This window comes from Petaurus breviceps, unplaced genomic scaffold, assembly GCF_028583685.1.
Source record: "Petaurus breviceps papuanus isolate PSGF00001 unplaced genomic scaffold, PetGlider_PUasm1.0 90294, whole genome shotgun sequence".
Taxonomy (NCBI): Eukaryota; Metazoa; Chordata; class Mammalia; order Diprotodontia; family Petauridae; genus Petaurus; species Petaurus breviceps.
Genome location: NW_027187208.1, coordinates 197,910 through 214,131, shown reverse-complemented (window position 1 = coordinate 214,131; position 16,222 = coordinate 197,910). Strand labels below are relative to the sequence as shown.

The 16,222-nt window shown below is 36.5% G+C and overlaps 1 protein-coding gene across 1 annotated transcript; it reads left to right on the top strand.

The window, feature by feature from the left end:
• Nucleotides 1-11,964: 11,964 nt before the first annotated feature.
• Nucleotides 11,965-12,888, top strand: LOC138176891 (vomeronasal type-1 receptor 4-like). The gene has a single exon (XM_069107826.1). It carries the CDS (start codon nucleotides 11,965-11,967, stop codon nucleotides 12,886-12,888), a length of 924 nt encoding a protein of 307 aa, XP_068963927.1.
• The last annotated feature ends 3,334 nt before the right edge of the window (nucleotides 12,889-16,222 follow it).

The following is a 16,222-nucleotide window of genomic DNA, read 5'->3' as shown; positions in this document are numbered from 1 at the left end:
TATATATATATATATATATATATATATATATATATATATATATATATTTGAGTATTTAATTTTAAAACTTTGAATTCCAGATTCATTCCCTTCCTCCCTTGTCTCCTACCCTTACTGGGAAGATAAGCAGTTCGGTATAGGTTGTACATATGTGGCTAATGCAAAACAATAACATAGTAGATATATTGTAAATGACTGACTATATTTTCCTCCCTCCTATCCCACCTCCTACTTGTTCTATTCTCTACTTTGATCACATCCCTTCTCAAAAGTGGGTTCTCCCAACTTCCCCAGGCTGCCCTCCCTTCCATCATCCCCCTTTTCATCCCCTTCCCCCCTCTACTCTGCTGGAGGGTGAGAAACCATATTTAGTGTGTATTTCATTCCCTCCTCAAGCCAAATTCAATGGGAATAAGGTTGACCCATTCCCTTTTGCCTTCCTATTCTTCCCCTCCCCTGTCACCATTTTCCCTTGCCTCTTCTATATGAGATAGTTTACCCCATTCTGTCTCTCCCCATCTCCTCTCATTATATTCCTCTCTCACCTTTTAATTTCACCTTTTAAGTATCATCCCTTCCTGTTAAATTGGTCCTGTGCCTTCTATCTATGTATACTTGTAAAGATATATACACACATTCACATATGCGTTCATATGCCCATATACCCTCATATATAGACATATGTATATTTCTATTCCCTTTAACTACTGAGAAAAGTTTCATAAGTTACAATTATTGTTTTCCCATGTAGGAATGTTAATAGTTCAACTTTGATAAGTTCCTTATGATTTCTTTTCCCTGTTTACCTTCTCATGCTTCTCTTGCTTCTTGTATCTGAATGTTAAATTTTCTATTCAACTCTGGTTTTTTCATCAAGAATGCTTGAAAGTCCTCTATTCCACTGAATGACCCTATTTTCCCCTGAAACATGATACTCAGTTTTGCTGGGTAGGTGACTCTTGGTTTTAATCCCAGCTCCTTTGATCTCTGGAAGATCATATTCCAAGCCTTTCGATCCCTCAGTGTAGAAGCTGCCAGATCCTGAGTAATCATGATTATGTTTCCACAATATTCAAATTGTTTCTTCCTGGCTACTTGTAATATTCTCTCCTTGATCTGGGAATTTTGGAACCTGGCTATAATATTCCTAGGAGTTTTCTTTTTGGGATCTTTTCCAGGAGGTGATCAGTGGATTCTTTCAACGTCTATTTTTCCCTCTGGTTTTAAAACATCAGGGCCGTTTTCCTTGAGAATTTCTTGGAGGATGATTTCTAGGTTCTTTCTTTGATCATGGCTTTCAGGTAGTCCAATAATTTTTAAATTATCTCTCCTGGATCTTTTTTCCAGGTCAGTGGTTTTTCCAAAAAGATATTTCACATTGCCTTCTATTCTTTCATTTGTTTGCATCTGTTAACAGCATCTTGATTTCTCATAAAGTCATTAGTTTCCATTTACTTCAAGGAATGATTCTCCTCATTGAGCTTTTGAGATTCTTTTTCCATAGGGCAAAAATTGACTTTTTAAGGCATTCTTCTCCTCATTGCCTTTTTGAGCCTCTTTTGCCATTTGAGTTAGTCTGTTTTTTAAGGTGTTATGTTCCTCAGTCAGGTTGTTGTCTCTCATTTCATAATTGTCTTGCATCGTTCTCATTTCTCTTCCCAATTTTTCTCCACTTCTCTTACCTGCTTCTTAAGGTCCTCTATGACCTGTAACCTGCTCGTCTTTTTCTTGGAAGCTTTTGGTGCAGGAGTTTTGACAGTTTTTCACTGTCTTTCTCCTGTTCCATGCTTTGATCTTTTTTGTCCCCAAAATAGGAGTCTAATGTTGGATTGCTTTGCTTGGTTTGTTTCCTTTGCCTGGTAATTTTGCTACTCAATTATTTGACTTTTGGGCTTTTTGCCACAGTAGGACTCTGCCACTTTTTTGGAGGGGAGAAAGCAGTGCAATTAATGTTAAGTGACTTGCCCAAGGTCACACAGCTAATAAGTGTTAAGTGTCTGAGGCCAGATTTGGACTCAAGTCCTCCTGACTCCAGGGTTGGTGCTCTATTCACTGCACCACCTAGCAGCTTCAAGTGTAAGTATTTTTAGGGCAACTTAGCTAAATCAACAAATGGTGGGTCCTAAGAAAAGCAGACTAGGCCTTAAGAGATTTCCCCTTAGGACCTTTCACTTCATGAACTTTTACCTCATAAACTTTTATCTGGAGAACAAGAGATGGCTGATTGGGGGAAGATTGAAGGACCCCCTGCTATGTGTTAATCAGATCTATACCTAGCTGTGTTTATAGGTGACGAGGAATGAGCACAAGTCTGGTGAGTGTGGTACTACCAGGAGCAAGAACATTTTTGGGACAGTGTAACTGGGGTTTTGGGGAGGAAGAGAGGATCCCTGAGGTTGAATCCCTGGACAGAATTCAGGAAACAACAGTTAGAAGGACCTGAGGCCAAGGGCAACATCTCTTACAATTCGGGATTAAAACTTGAAAATAATATTAGACTGCTACAAATAAAATATCAAAGTAAGAATAAAAATGAGTAAGCAAAGGAAAAGAACCTGACTATTGATATCTATTCTGGTGTAAAATATTACCTGGACTTATATTCAGAGGAAAATAGTAAGAAGAAAAAAGTCACTCTTACCCTAAAGAGTAACATCAAATGGTCAATAGGCCCAAAAAGAAATCCTGGAAAAAATTCAAAAAGGAATTCCAAAATCAAATAAGAGAGAATGAGGAAAAATTAGAAAAAATAAAAGCAATTCAAGAAAATTATGAAAAGAAAGTTAACCAATTTCAAAAGGAGATACAAAATCATGAGGAAGAAAATAAAAAGGAATTTTTAAAAAAGCAAATAATAGAGATTGAAGAAAATTGGGAAAAAAATAAAAGCAATCCAAGAAAATTAGAAAAAGAAAGCTAACCAATTAGAAAAGGAGATACAAAATCTTAAAAAGGAAAATAACTCATTGAAAACTAGAATTGAGCAAATGGAGTTGAAAGACATTATAAAACACCAAAACATAATAAAACTAGACTAGAAGAGAATCTGAACCATCTCATTCAAAAAACAACTGATCTGGAGAACAGATTGAGGAGAGATGATATAAGAGCTGTCAGACTTCCTTAAAGGCATGATAAAAAATAAAAAAGAATCTAGATACAACTTCACAAAAAATTATTAAGGAAAATTCCCCATAAGTTCTAGAACAAGAAGGTAAAGTAGAAACAGAACAAATCCACTGATCACCACCGTCCCAGGAAGTAAACTTACAGGAATGTCATAGTCACGTTTCAGAATTCCCAGGTTAAAGAGAAAATATTGGAGGCAACAAGAAAAAAAATACTGTGGGAAAAAAGCAGGATTTCATGAGACCTAGCAGTTTCTACACTAAAAGACCATGGGTTTTGGAATATTATATTTTGAAGAGCAAGGGAGCTGGGTTGTATCTAACAATAACTAATCCATCAGAGTTAAGTATAATCCTGAATGGGGGAAAAAAGGACATTTAGTGAACTGAAAAATTTTAGGTGTTTGTAACAAAAATGGAAAATTTTATATAGAAGATCCAGAAGAAATATAAGGAGATTATTAAAGACTAATGAAAGGAGGTCAAAGTATTTATTTATGATTTACAAAAATGTTACAAGCATTAATAATTATTAGGTTTTTTTAGTAATAATATTCTTGAAAATGTTATTATGAAGGCAGTTTTAAAGAAAGTTTGGGGCTGAGTTGTGTATGATGAGGTAATTCTAAAATACAAACTTGTGTAAGAAAAGGTTTAAAGAAGAAAATATCTCATGAAAATGGGGCATGCAAGGAAGAACTAACACAGAGGAAGCAGGTGGGGGTGGAAGGCTGGCAATACTGGAACCTTGCTCTCATCTGGTTTGAAGAGAAAACAATGTATACATCTGAATATGTTTAAAAGTCTTCTTAACTTCTAGATAGGTGACAAAACTGAGACATAGGGTGGGGGGACTTTTAGAAAGGTGAATAGATTAATATTAGGAGGGTGGTGTGAATAGATGAGATAATAGATAAGGGAGAGACTTTTATAGGGGTGAGTAAAATAGGGAATAAGAGGGTAAGGGAAGAAGATAACAGTGATTGGGTGAAAAGAGAGGTTAAAAAGGAAATTAGTGAGCAAAAATAACTGGAAGCAGATCTATATCTTCCACCATTTACCAAGATTGTCAAAATGGTTATATTATCTAGATTTAAAGACAGATTTTACAAGAAAATTAGAACATGGAATGTATTATTTATCACACTTATGGGTAAGTGAACAATTTATGAATAAACAAGAGACAGAGAGCAAAGTTAGGTGTAAAATGGAAAATTTCTATTACATGAAATTAAAAAAGTTTTTGTGCAAATAAAACAAATATAGCCAAGATTAGAAGGAAAGCAAGAAATTGGGGAAAATTTTTGATAAACAGTTTATCAGATAAAGGTCTCATATCTCAAATATGTAATAAACTTTGTCAAATCTATAAGAATACGAGTCATTCCCCAGTTGACAAATGGTCAAAGGATATGAACAAGCAGTTTTCTTTTTCCTTTTTTTTCTTTTTAAATTAAATGGGTTTGTTTATTTACTTTTAGTTTACAACATTCAGTTCCACATTCCCTTGAGTTTCAAATTTTCTCTCCCTCCCTCTCCTCCCCATGGTGGCATGCACTCAAACATAGGATCAAATATAGGATCTACAGATATCTTCACATTAATCATTAGTCAGGTTGTAAAGAAGGATTATAACTGATGGAATGATCAGTGGGAAAGAGGAAACAAAACAAAACAAGAAAAAGAAACACAGCAAGCAGTTTGTTTCAATCTACATTCAGAATTCCCATCTCTTTTTCTGGATGTGAATATCTCTTTTGATCATGAGTCTTTTGGAGTTGTCTTATAATCTTACATTGCTGAGAAGAGCCCAGTCTATTGAAGTTAGTCGTCACACATATGTTGTGTCTGTGGTTGTGTACAGATTTCTCCTGGTTCTGCTCTTCTCATGCAGCATCACTTTATATAAGTCTCTCCAGGTTATTATGAAGTCCGTCTGCTCCTCATTTCTTATAGAACAGTAGTATTCCATTGCATTCATATACCGCAACTTGTTCAGCCATTCCCCAATTGATGGGCATCCCCTTGATTTCCAATTCTTTGCCACCACAAAAAGAGCCAATATAAATATTTTTGTACATATGGTTCCTCCTCCCACTCCTCTGATCTCTTTGGGATATAATCCTAGAAGTGGTATTGCTGGGTCAAAGGGTATGCACTTATTTATAGCCCTTTGGGCATAGTTCCAGATTGCTTTCCAGAATGGCTGGATCAGTTCACAACTCCACCAACAATGCATTAGTATTCCAATTTTTCCACATCCTCTCCAGCATTTATCATTTTCCTGTTTTGTCATCTTATCCAATCTGACCAGTGAGATGTGGTACCTCAGAGTTGTTTTGATTTGCATTTCTCTAATCACTACTGATTTAGAAGATTTTTTCATATGCTTATAGATATCTTTAATTTCATCTTCTGAGAACTACCTGTTTATATCCTTTGCCAATTTATCAATTGGGGAGTGAACAGACAATTTTCTGATGAAAAATCAAAACAATTTATAGTCATGTGAAAAAATGCTCTAAATCACTATTGATTAGGGAAATGCAAATTAAAACAACCTTAAGATATCACTTCATATCTACCAGATAGGTTAAAATGGTAGAAGGGTAAAGTTACAAATGTTGGAGGGGATATGGAAAAATTGGGACACTAATTCATTGTTGGTGGAATTGTGCACTGATCCAACCATTTTAAAGAGCAATCTGGAATTATGCCTGAAGAGTTATTAAACTGTCTATACCTTTTGACCCAGTAATACCACTACTAGATCTATTTCTAAAAAGCATTAGAGAAAAAGGAAAATAACCTATCTGTTTCAAAATGTTTATAGCAGCTCTCCTTGTGGTGACAAAGAAGTAGAGATTTCAGGGATGCCAATCAATTGAAGAATGGCTGAATGTTGTGGTATATGATTGTGATAGAATACCAATGTTCTATAAGAAATGATGAGCTCAGTGATCTTAGAAGAACATGGATAGATTTGCATGAAATCGTGAAGAGTAAAATGAGCAGAACCAAGAGAATATTGTATATAGCAACAGCAATATTTTATTGAAAATTACTTTGTGCAAAGAAGTTATTTTGATTATTATAAATACCCAAATTAACTACAAAAGATATATGAAGAAAGATGCTGTCCATATCCAGAGAAAAAAGTGATAAATATAAATAGAATATTTTACATACATGTATACATATATGTACATGTGTATGTATATATAAATATGTGTGTATATGTGTATATATACATATATTCATATGTAAATATGTATACAATATACCCTTTATGAGCTAAACATTTAGGGAGTCTATTCATGGCCTTGTGCTGTGATGACAAATCAAATGAAGAAACTGTGAAGTCCCCAAGTTGTAGCATCAACTTATTATTTTTCTTTTTTTTCAATTTATTTATTGATTTTTAGTTTTCAACATTCATTTCCACAAGATTTTGAGTTACAAATTTTTCTCTGTCTTTCCCCTATCCCACACCCCAGAAAAAGCAAGCATACTGAATACCCTTCCCCCAACATGCTCTCTCTTATATCCTCTCCCACCGAACCCCCAAATTTCTAGTAGGGAAAGATGTATTTCTATACCACAGTGCCTGTATATCTTATTTCCCAGTTGCAAACAATTTTTTTAAACATTAGTTTTTGAACCTTTGAGTTCCAGAGTCTTTCCCTTCTTCCCTCCTCAACCACCTCCACTGGGAAGACAAGTAATTCAGTGTAAGTTACACATGTGTAGTTATGCAAAACATTTCTGTAGTGGTTATATTATGAAAGACTAACTATATTTCCCTCCATCCTATCCTGCCCCACTTATTCTATTTTGTACTTTGACCCTGTCCCTTTTCAGAAGTGTTTGCTTCTAACTACCCTCTCCTCCAAAATGCCCTCCCTTCTATGATTCCTCCACTTATCCCCTCCCCACCCCTGCTTTCCTGTAGGGTAAGATACCCAATTGAATGTGTATGTTATTCCCTCCTTAAGCCAAATTCAATGAGAGTAAGGTTGACCCAATCCCTTTAACCTTCTTGCTCTTCTCCTCCACTGTAACACTGTTCACCTGCCTCTTTTATATGAGATAATTTACCCTATTCTACTTTCCCTTTCTCCTTCTTCCAATGTATTCCTCTCCCATCTCTTAATATTATTTTTTAGATATCAACCCTTTATATTCAACTCATCCTGTGCCCTCTGTGTATGTATACATGTACACACATATGCACATATACATATATTTATACACACATTCACCCTCCTATACATACATACATATATATTCCTTTCAACTATCCTCATGTTGAGAAAAGTCTCATGAGTTACAATTATTATTTCTCCATGTAGGAATGTAAATAGTTCAACTTTAATAAGTTCCTTATGATTTCTTTTTCTTGTTTACCTTCTCATGGTTCTTGTACTGGAAAGTCATATTTTCTGTTCAGCTTGGTTTTTTCATCAAGAATTTCTGAAAATCCTCTATTTTGCTGAATGACCATATCTTCTCCTGAAGCATTATACTCAGTTTTGCTGGGTAAGTGATTCTTCGTTTTAATCCTAGCTCCTTAGATCTCTGGAATATCATATTTCAAGGCCTTTGATCCTTTAATATAGAAGCTGCTAGGTCTTGTGTTATCCTGATAGTGTTTCCTCAATACCCGGATTGTTTCTTCCTGACTGCTTGCAGTATTTCCTTCTTGACCTGGGAACTCTGGAATTTGGTGTATGATATTCCTAGGAGTTTTCTTTTGGGGATCTTTTTCAAGAGGTGATCAGTGAATTTTTTCAATTTCTATTTTGCCTTATGGTTGTAGAATATCAGGGCAATTTTGCTTGATAATTTCATGAAAGATGGTGTCTAGGTTCTTTTTTTTTGATCATGGGTTTCAGGTACTCCAACAATTTTTAAATTTTCTCTCCTGGATCTATTTTCCTGGTCAGTGGTTTTCCAATGAGATATTTCACATTGCCTTCTATTTTTTCATTTGTTTGCATCTGTTTTATAGCATTTTGATTTCTTGTAAAGTCATTAGCTACCAATTGCTCCAATCAAATTTTGAAAGAATTATTCTTTTCAATGAGTTTTTGAAATTCCTTTTCCATCTGGCAACTTTGGCTTTTTAAGGTATGCTTCAACTCATTGGCTGTTTGAGCCTCTTTTGCCATTTGAGGTAGTCTACTTTTTAAGGTGTTATTTTCTTCAGTATTTTTTTGGGTCTCCCTTAGCAGGCTGTTGAATTGCTTTTCATGATTTTCTTGTATCATTCTCATTTCTCTTTCCAGTTTTTCCTCCACTTCTCTTACTTGAATTTCTTTGTTTTCCTTTTTTTCTTTTTTCTTTTTTAGTCTACATCATTCATTTCCACAAGATTTTGAGTTATAAATTGTCTCCCCATTTTCTCCACCCACCACCCCAGAACAGCAATCACACTGAAATATCCCATCCCCCAATATTCTTTCTCCCATATCTTCCCCCATACCCTCTCTGACTTTCAAGTAGGGCACAGTGGATCTCTATGCCCCAGTGCTTGTATATCTCATTTCTTAGTTACATATAAAATACTAATAATATATTCATATATATTTAAATATTTGATTTTAAAATTTTGAATTCCAGATTCTTTCCCTTCTCTCCTCATCACCCACCCTTACTGGGAAGATAGGCAATTCAATATAGGTTTTACATATGTAGCTACACAAAACATTTCCATAGTGGATATATTGTGAAAGACTAACTATATTTTCCTCCATTCTATCCCACACCCCACTTGTTCTATTCTCTACTTTGATCCTGTCCCTTTTCAAAAGTGGGTAATTCCAATTTCCCTCCCCCCACAGCCTGCCCTCCCTTCCATTATCTCCCATCTCATTCCCTTCCCCCCTACTCTCCTGTAAGGTGAGACACCCTATTTAGTGTGTTTCATTCCCTCCCTAAGCCAAATTCCATGAGAATAAGGTTGACTCTTTTCCTTTTGCCTTCCTGTTCTTCCCCTCCATTGTAACAGTTTTCCCTTGCCTCTTCTATATTAGATAATTTACCCCATTCTGTCTCTCCCCATCTCCTCTCATTATATTCCTCTCTCACCTCTTAATTTCATCGTTTAAGTATCATCTCTTCCTATTAAATTGGTCCTGTGGCCTCTGTTTATGTATACCTGTACACATATGTGTCCACATTAACATATGTATTCATATGCCCATACACCCTCCCATCTAGACATATATGTATGTATACATATATGTATGTATATATGTGTATACATATACATATATATATATATTTATATATACATTTCTATTCCTTTCAACTATTCTCATACTGAGAAAAGCTTCATAAGTTACAATTATCATTTTTTCAATGTAGGAATATAAAAAGTTCAACTTTGATAAGTTCCTTATGATGTCTTTTCCCTGTTTACCTTTTCATGCTTCTCTTGATTCTTGTATCTGAATGTCAAATTTTCTATCAAGCTCTGGTTTTTTCATCAAGAATGCTTGAAAGTCCTCTATTCCACTGAATGATCATATTTTCCCCTGAAAAATTATTCTCAGGTTTGCTGGGCAGGTAATTCTTGGTTTTAATCCCAGCTCCTTTGACCTCTGGAATATCATATTCCATGCCCTTCAATCCCTCAGTGTAGAAGCTGCTAGATCCTGTGTTATCCTGATTGTGTGTCCACAATATTCAGATTTTTTCTTCCTGGCTGCTTACAATATTTTCTCCTTGATCTGGGAACTCCAGAACCTGGCTATAATATTCCTAGGAGTTTTCTTTTTGGGATCTTTTTCAGGAGGTTGTCGGTGGATTCTTTTGATCTCTATTTTTCCCTCTTGTTCTAAAACATCAGGGCAAAATTTTCCTTGAGAATTTCTTGAAGGATTATTTCTAGGATATTTTTTTGATCATGGTTTCCTGGTAGTCCAATAATTTTTAAATTATCTATCCTGTATCTATTTTCCAGGTCAGTGGCTTTTCCAATGAGATATTTCACATTGCCTTCGATTTTTTCATTTGTTTGGATCTGTGTAATAGTATCTTGATTTTACATAAAGTCAGTAGCTTCCATTTGCTCCAATCTAATTCTGAAGGAATGATTCTCTTCAGTGAGCTTTTGAGATTCTTTTTCCATCTGGCAAATTCAGCTTTTTAAGGCATTCTTCTCCTTATTGTATTTTTAGTTTCTTTTGCCACTCGAGTTAGTCTATTTTTAAGCTTTTATTTTCTTCAGTCAGGTTGTTGACTCTCATTTCATAATTTTCTTGCATCATTCTCATTTCTCTTCCCAATTTTTCCTCCACTTCTCTTATTTGGTTTTCAAAATTATTGTATGGTCTGATTGTGCTTCCTCATCTTGCCAATTACTCGACTTTTATGCTCTTTGTCGTGGCTTCCAGAGTGGAGAGAGCTTTCTCCCAAATCGCTGGGGTTTTCACAGCTGCCAGAGCTATTAGTTGGGCACTCTCTTTACAGCCTCCACAAGCTCTGCCACACTGGCCACACACCCCAGGTCCACCAAGACTGTGATCCAGATCCAAACAGGTCAAAGCAAGAGTGTTTACCCTCTGAATGGTTGCTTGGTCCCCCTACAATCTGCAGGTCAGGAGCATTGGAAGTAGCCATGTGGCAGCAGCTGCCACCACAGTGCCTCTGCTGCTTCTTTCCCTGGGAGCAGGGGCTGGACCATGCTTTTCCTTCACCCTGCCAACAGAGCTCCCCACTGACCTTTTATTTTCTATTTCACATTTATAGTTTGAGAAGTCTGGAAACTGCCACAGCTGCTGGTGATTCACTCTCCTGAAGTCTGTTCTGGCTAGTCTGGGCCACACTGGGGCCAGAACTACAGCTTGTGGGGGTCTGTGCTTGGCTCCCAGTGTGCTGCCTTAGACTTTTCCTGTCAGCCTGTCTGGCTGTCTTCAGCAAGAGATTTGTTTCTCTCTGTCTCTTTGTGGGTTCTGTAGCTTTACAATTTTTAGAGTCATTTTTTTTTTTACAGGTATTGGAAGTGGTTGTATCTGGAGCCCACGCCAAGTTTGTGCTTTTATTCTGCCATCTTGACCATGCCATCTTGGCTCCATGCCAACTTATTATTTTTCAAACAAATGGTTGGTGGATCTTTGGATTCATTCAGCTGAAAACAATTCAGAAATGTGCCCCCAAAATTAATAATGTGTATTTATATCTTTTGACCTAGCTATAGAAAAAATTAGGTCTATAACCAAAAGAAATAAAAGGAAAAGAACTTCTCTCTACACAAATATTTCTAGAAGCTCTCTTCATAGTATCCCCAAACTGGAAAATAAATGAATTTCCTCTAATTGGGAAATGTATTATAAAAAATAATGCAACATTTTATGGGTGATTGGGAGTATGCAATTTACAAATTTGCCAAAGAAGAATCCTTTAAAAATAAAGGGCCAAAGTAGACATCAGAAATTTTTCTATCATTAATAATGTCTAAATAATTGATCAGGAGCACTGAAAGAGTCATTTTCAGAAGGTTCTTCTTAATGGAAATATATAATTAATGGTGGCTGTTGGACATGGGGTATATTTCCCTAATCTCAAGAATTATTTTCTGTCCCTTTTATTTCTGAACAGGTTCCACTGGTTCTGATTCATTGGTTTTGATTTATTGCTCCCTTAAACTACAAGAGAATTATTTCTTCTTTTCTTTTTTTTTTAAAAGCAATTGGGGTTAAGTAACTTGCTAAGGTTACACGGCCAGTTATTTTGTGTGGGTGTTAAGTATCTGAGACCAGAATCAATCCTGGTTCTCCCGACTCCAGGGTCAGCACTATTACTCACTGTGCCACCTGGCCACCCCAAGAGAATGATTTCTAAAGACATATCACTGGGGTTCTTTTTTCTTTCTCAGACTGGATTTGGAGCACTGGGGAACTCCTTCCTCCTGGGCCTTTACACCATCACTTTTCTCACTGGTTCCAGGCTCAGGCCCATAGACTTGATTCTTATCCACTTGACTTTTGTCAATGACTTGGTGCTTCTCTCCAAAGGGATCCCCCAGACAATGGATGCTTTGGGGTTCAACCATTTCCTTGATGATGTGGGATGTAAACTTGTATTTTACCTTCACCGAGTGGCCCGGGGCCTTTCTCTTTCTACCACCTGTTTCCTTAGTACCTTCCAGGCCATCATCATTAGTCCTAGAAAGTCCAGGTGGACAGAGCTCAAAACCAAAGTCCCAAAGTACATTGTCCACTTCTGTTTCTTGTGCTGGACCTTTCATCTGCTGACAAATTTCCTTATTCTTATTTATATTAAAGGACCAAAGAGAAACAAAAACATCACTGAAACATGGAATTTCCTCTATTGTTCTGCTACGTCTTACAATTCTGCTAATGTTGCACTCTATGTATTCATAATTTCTCTTCCTGATATGGCCTGTGTGGGAATCATGATCTGGACCAGTGGATATATAGTGTTTATCCTTTATAGACACCACCAGAGGGTCCAGTATATTCATGAAAACAATCTGACGTGGGGAGGTAGGCCTGAGAAGAGAGCCACACAAACCATTCTGATACTGGTTTTCATGTTTGTCTCCTTTTACTCATTGAATTCTATCTTGGCATTACTTATTAATTTTAAGAAACTACCTTCTGGGATTATTCATACCTCTGTCTTCTTGGCTGCCTGTTTTCCATCTTGCAGCCCTTTTGTTCTAATTATCAGTGACTCTCAAGTCTCCAAATACTACTTGACTCTCTGGGGAAAAATAAAGCCCCAACCCTGATAAAATTCTTATGCTATACAACTAGTTGATACAGTGGATGGACTCGCTAGGTTCAAAAAGACCTGATTTCAAACCATATCTCAGATAGTTAGTAGCCATATAGCTCTAGGCAATTCAATTAACCTCTGTCTACCTCAGGTTACCCATCCGTAAAATAAGTCTAATAATCATATCTATTCTCTAGTGCGTTTTGAAGATTGACATTGGCAAAATGCTTTGAAAACCTTAAAGTGCTGCATAAATGCTAGGACTTGTTATAATATCATCTCCTCTCAGAGGAGACTGAAGTCTAAAAGATCATTAATCTGAAAAAGCAAATCATGCCACATTTATTAAACCACAACCATTCTACTCAAAATTAAGTTAGAGTAAGATACCCTATGAGGTCAGTTATGATGAACTCATACTATAGACTAAACAAAAGGGCATCTGTAGTTCTTTACATTTGTGAAATTCTGTGGTTTCTTAGCACAGTCCTCAGCACTTCTGTCCCCAGAGTGGCCTTATCAATCTGACATTACACAGGCAAATTCATTTCCATGACTTCTATGAGGGGTCTTAAATTCTCTGCTTGATATATGTGCTAGCACTTAGAGAGTCTATTAATGGCTTTGTGCTTTAATGACAAATCCTGGGATTGTAAAACCCCAAGTCATAGCATCAGTTTATTATAATTATTCCTAAAATTCTAAAAAGCAAAAAAAAAAAAAGAAAGACACCTTGAGTATGTCCTTGTATCACTTCTTCTGATGTCCATTTGAGTGCCTGTCTTGTGTGAGCTCTCTATAAAATAGTCTTTTATGCAAATGTACATTTGACCCTCAAACAACATTGCTAACCCATCGCAGCTGTACTCTCTGTAGCAGAGTTTGCATATGTCGGCAGTTCAGTTAGAGAAAGGACCTCATTATCTGGTACCTTATCTTGTCTATAGGATCTTCCTAAGACAATTCAAGTTGAAGCAGTTCAATTTTCTGACATGGCACTGTCCAGGTTTCACAGGTATACAACAATGAGGTTAGCACAAGGACTCGGTAGATCTTTGGTTTGGTAGGCAGTCTAATACTTCTCTCCCACATTTTCCTTTGGAGCCTCCTAAGCACTGAGTTAACTCTAGCAATACATGCAACAACCTCATCATCTGTATGTCCATCCCTGGAAGGTATATGACAAGGTAAGTGAGCTTATCCACAACATTCAAAATTTCTCCATTTGCTGCAAATAATAGTTCCATGTATGTGTAGTGTGGTTTTCTTGATGTTAATTGTCAGGTCAAAACTAGCACAAGCAGCAGAGAATTGGTCCATACTCTGGTACATCTCAGCCTCAGAGAGACTGAATTGAGTACACAATTATATGTAAACAAAAAGTCATACACCAACTTTCCCTCTACTTTGGTCTTTTAGCCTTTTCTTCTAGTTAAATAATCTTTCATCAGCGGAGTAGCTGATATTGATACCATTTTTGTCCTTGTTGAATGTGTCCAACAGCATAACTGATAACATCATGGTAAAAAAGCATGGGGGCAAGGACAGAACCCTGCTTCACTCCATTGCTGATTGGGAAAGTGAGAGAGCATAGTATATTATTCAGAACCCATACACGCATGCTATCGTGAAACTGGCAAATAATACCAAAAATCTTGTCCAGGCAACTAAATTTTACTATGATCTCCCACAAGTCCTTATGAGTAACAGTATCAAAGGCTTTGATCAGGTCAATGAATGTTGTGTACAGACCTCTGTTCTGTTCCTGGTATTTCTCCTCAGTTGTCAGGTAGCAAACATCATGTCAACTGTTTCTCTGCCCTTTCTGAAGTCAGACTATCTCTCAGGTAGACGACCACTTTCCAAACGAAGGATCAGCTGATTAAGGAAGACTCTGGCAAGAATCTTGACAGTAACTAACAAGAGAAAGACCCTGTTTTGATTGACATAGGACAACCTGCTTCCTTTTTCTTTATAGAGATGGGCCATGGAGGTATCTTTGATCTCCTGAGTGACAATTTTCTCTTGCCATATAACCCAGAAGATTTTAGTCTGCTTCTACATGAACCATGAACCTTCCCTTAAATCCAACTCTTCCTTAAGCTAGCTTGTTAACTCAATCTTCCCTTTCCCTGACCACATTCTAGGAATGATACATATTCAGTTTCTTTTGTGATTAAAAGCATGCCATTGCCTGGAATGTCTGTATTTTTGTTAGATCCATCATTCTGCCAGTCACCCATGACACAAAATAATGAGGTATATATAAAATTACATTCTGTTAATGTCCATTTCTAATCAGTTGCTATCCACAGTGGGTTACACCTTAACAATCATTTTTCCTATCATTTCCTTCTTTCAACTTCAAGTGCAGTCACCTGAGCTCAGGTCTTCCTTTCCTTTCACCAGAATAACTGTATTAGAAAACTTTTTTTTACTTCCTTCTTAACATCTCTTACCTCTCAAAGCCACTTTTCAGACTGTAGTGGGAGGAAGTTTTAATTTAAGTTTTTAATTTAATATTTTATTTTCCCAATTATATATAAAAACAATTTTCTAACATTTGTTTTAAAAAATATTAAGTTAGAACTCTCTTGCTCCCTCCTTTCTCTGTCACTTCACTGAGAAGGCAAGTAATTTGATATAGCTTATATATGTGAAGTAATATAAAACATATTTCCATTTTAGTTATGAAGTGAAATAAGAGTAAAAAAAGAAGAAAAACAAAGAAATCTTTAAAAAATATGCTTCAGAATACATTCAGATTCCGTCAATTCTTTCTCTGGAGAGGAATAACATTTTTTTGCATAAGTCCTTCAGAATTGTCTTGGATCTGTCTTGATCAGAGTAGTCAACTCTTTCACAGTTGACAATCTTTACAAAATTGCTGTTATAGTGTACAATATTTCCCTGGTTTTACTCACTTTACATTGCATGAGTTCATATAACTTCCCAGGTTTTTCTGAAACCATCCTGCTTTTCATATCTTATAGTGTAATGGGAATGTAAATTTTAAAGATCTTCCCTGCCCCTAGGCTAAAGTGCACCTGGAGCCTGGGGTGGAAAGCTTGTTTTTCAGTAGATGCTTTTTGATTGGCCAGTGGGTCCAAAAGGTTGTTACATTCTCTGAGCCAGGAGAAGGCTATATAAGCCCTGATGTGTAGCTTTGTTTTTGGGACTCACTTTGAGAAGTGTTCTGTGATTTGATCTGAATTCTGGGAAGCCGTTGTTGAGAGTCCCCCGGCTTTGAAAAACCCAGATGTTGAAACCTAGATGTTGACTGGGTATGGATGTAATGGTCGGACAGTTTGGAAAGCTGTCTACTTGATCTGTTTCTGTCTTGATAA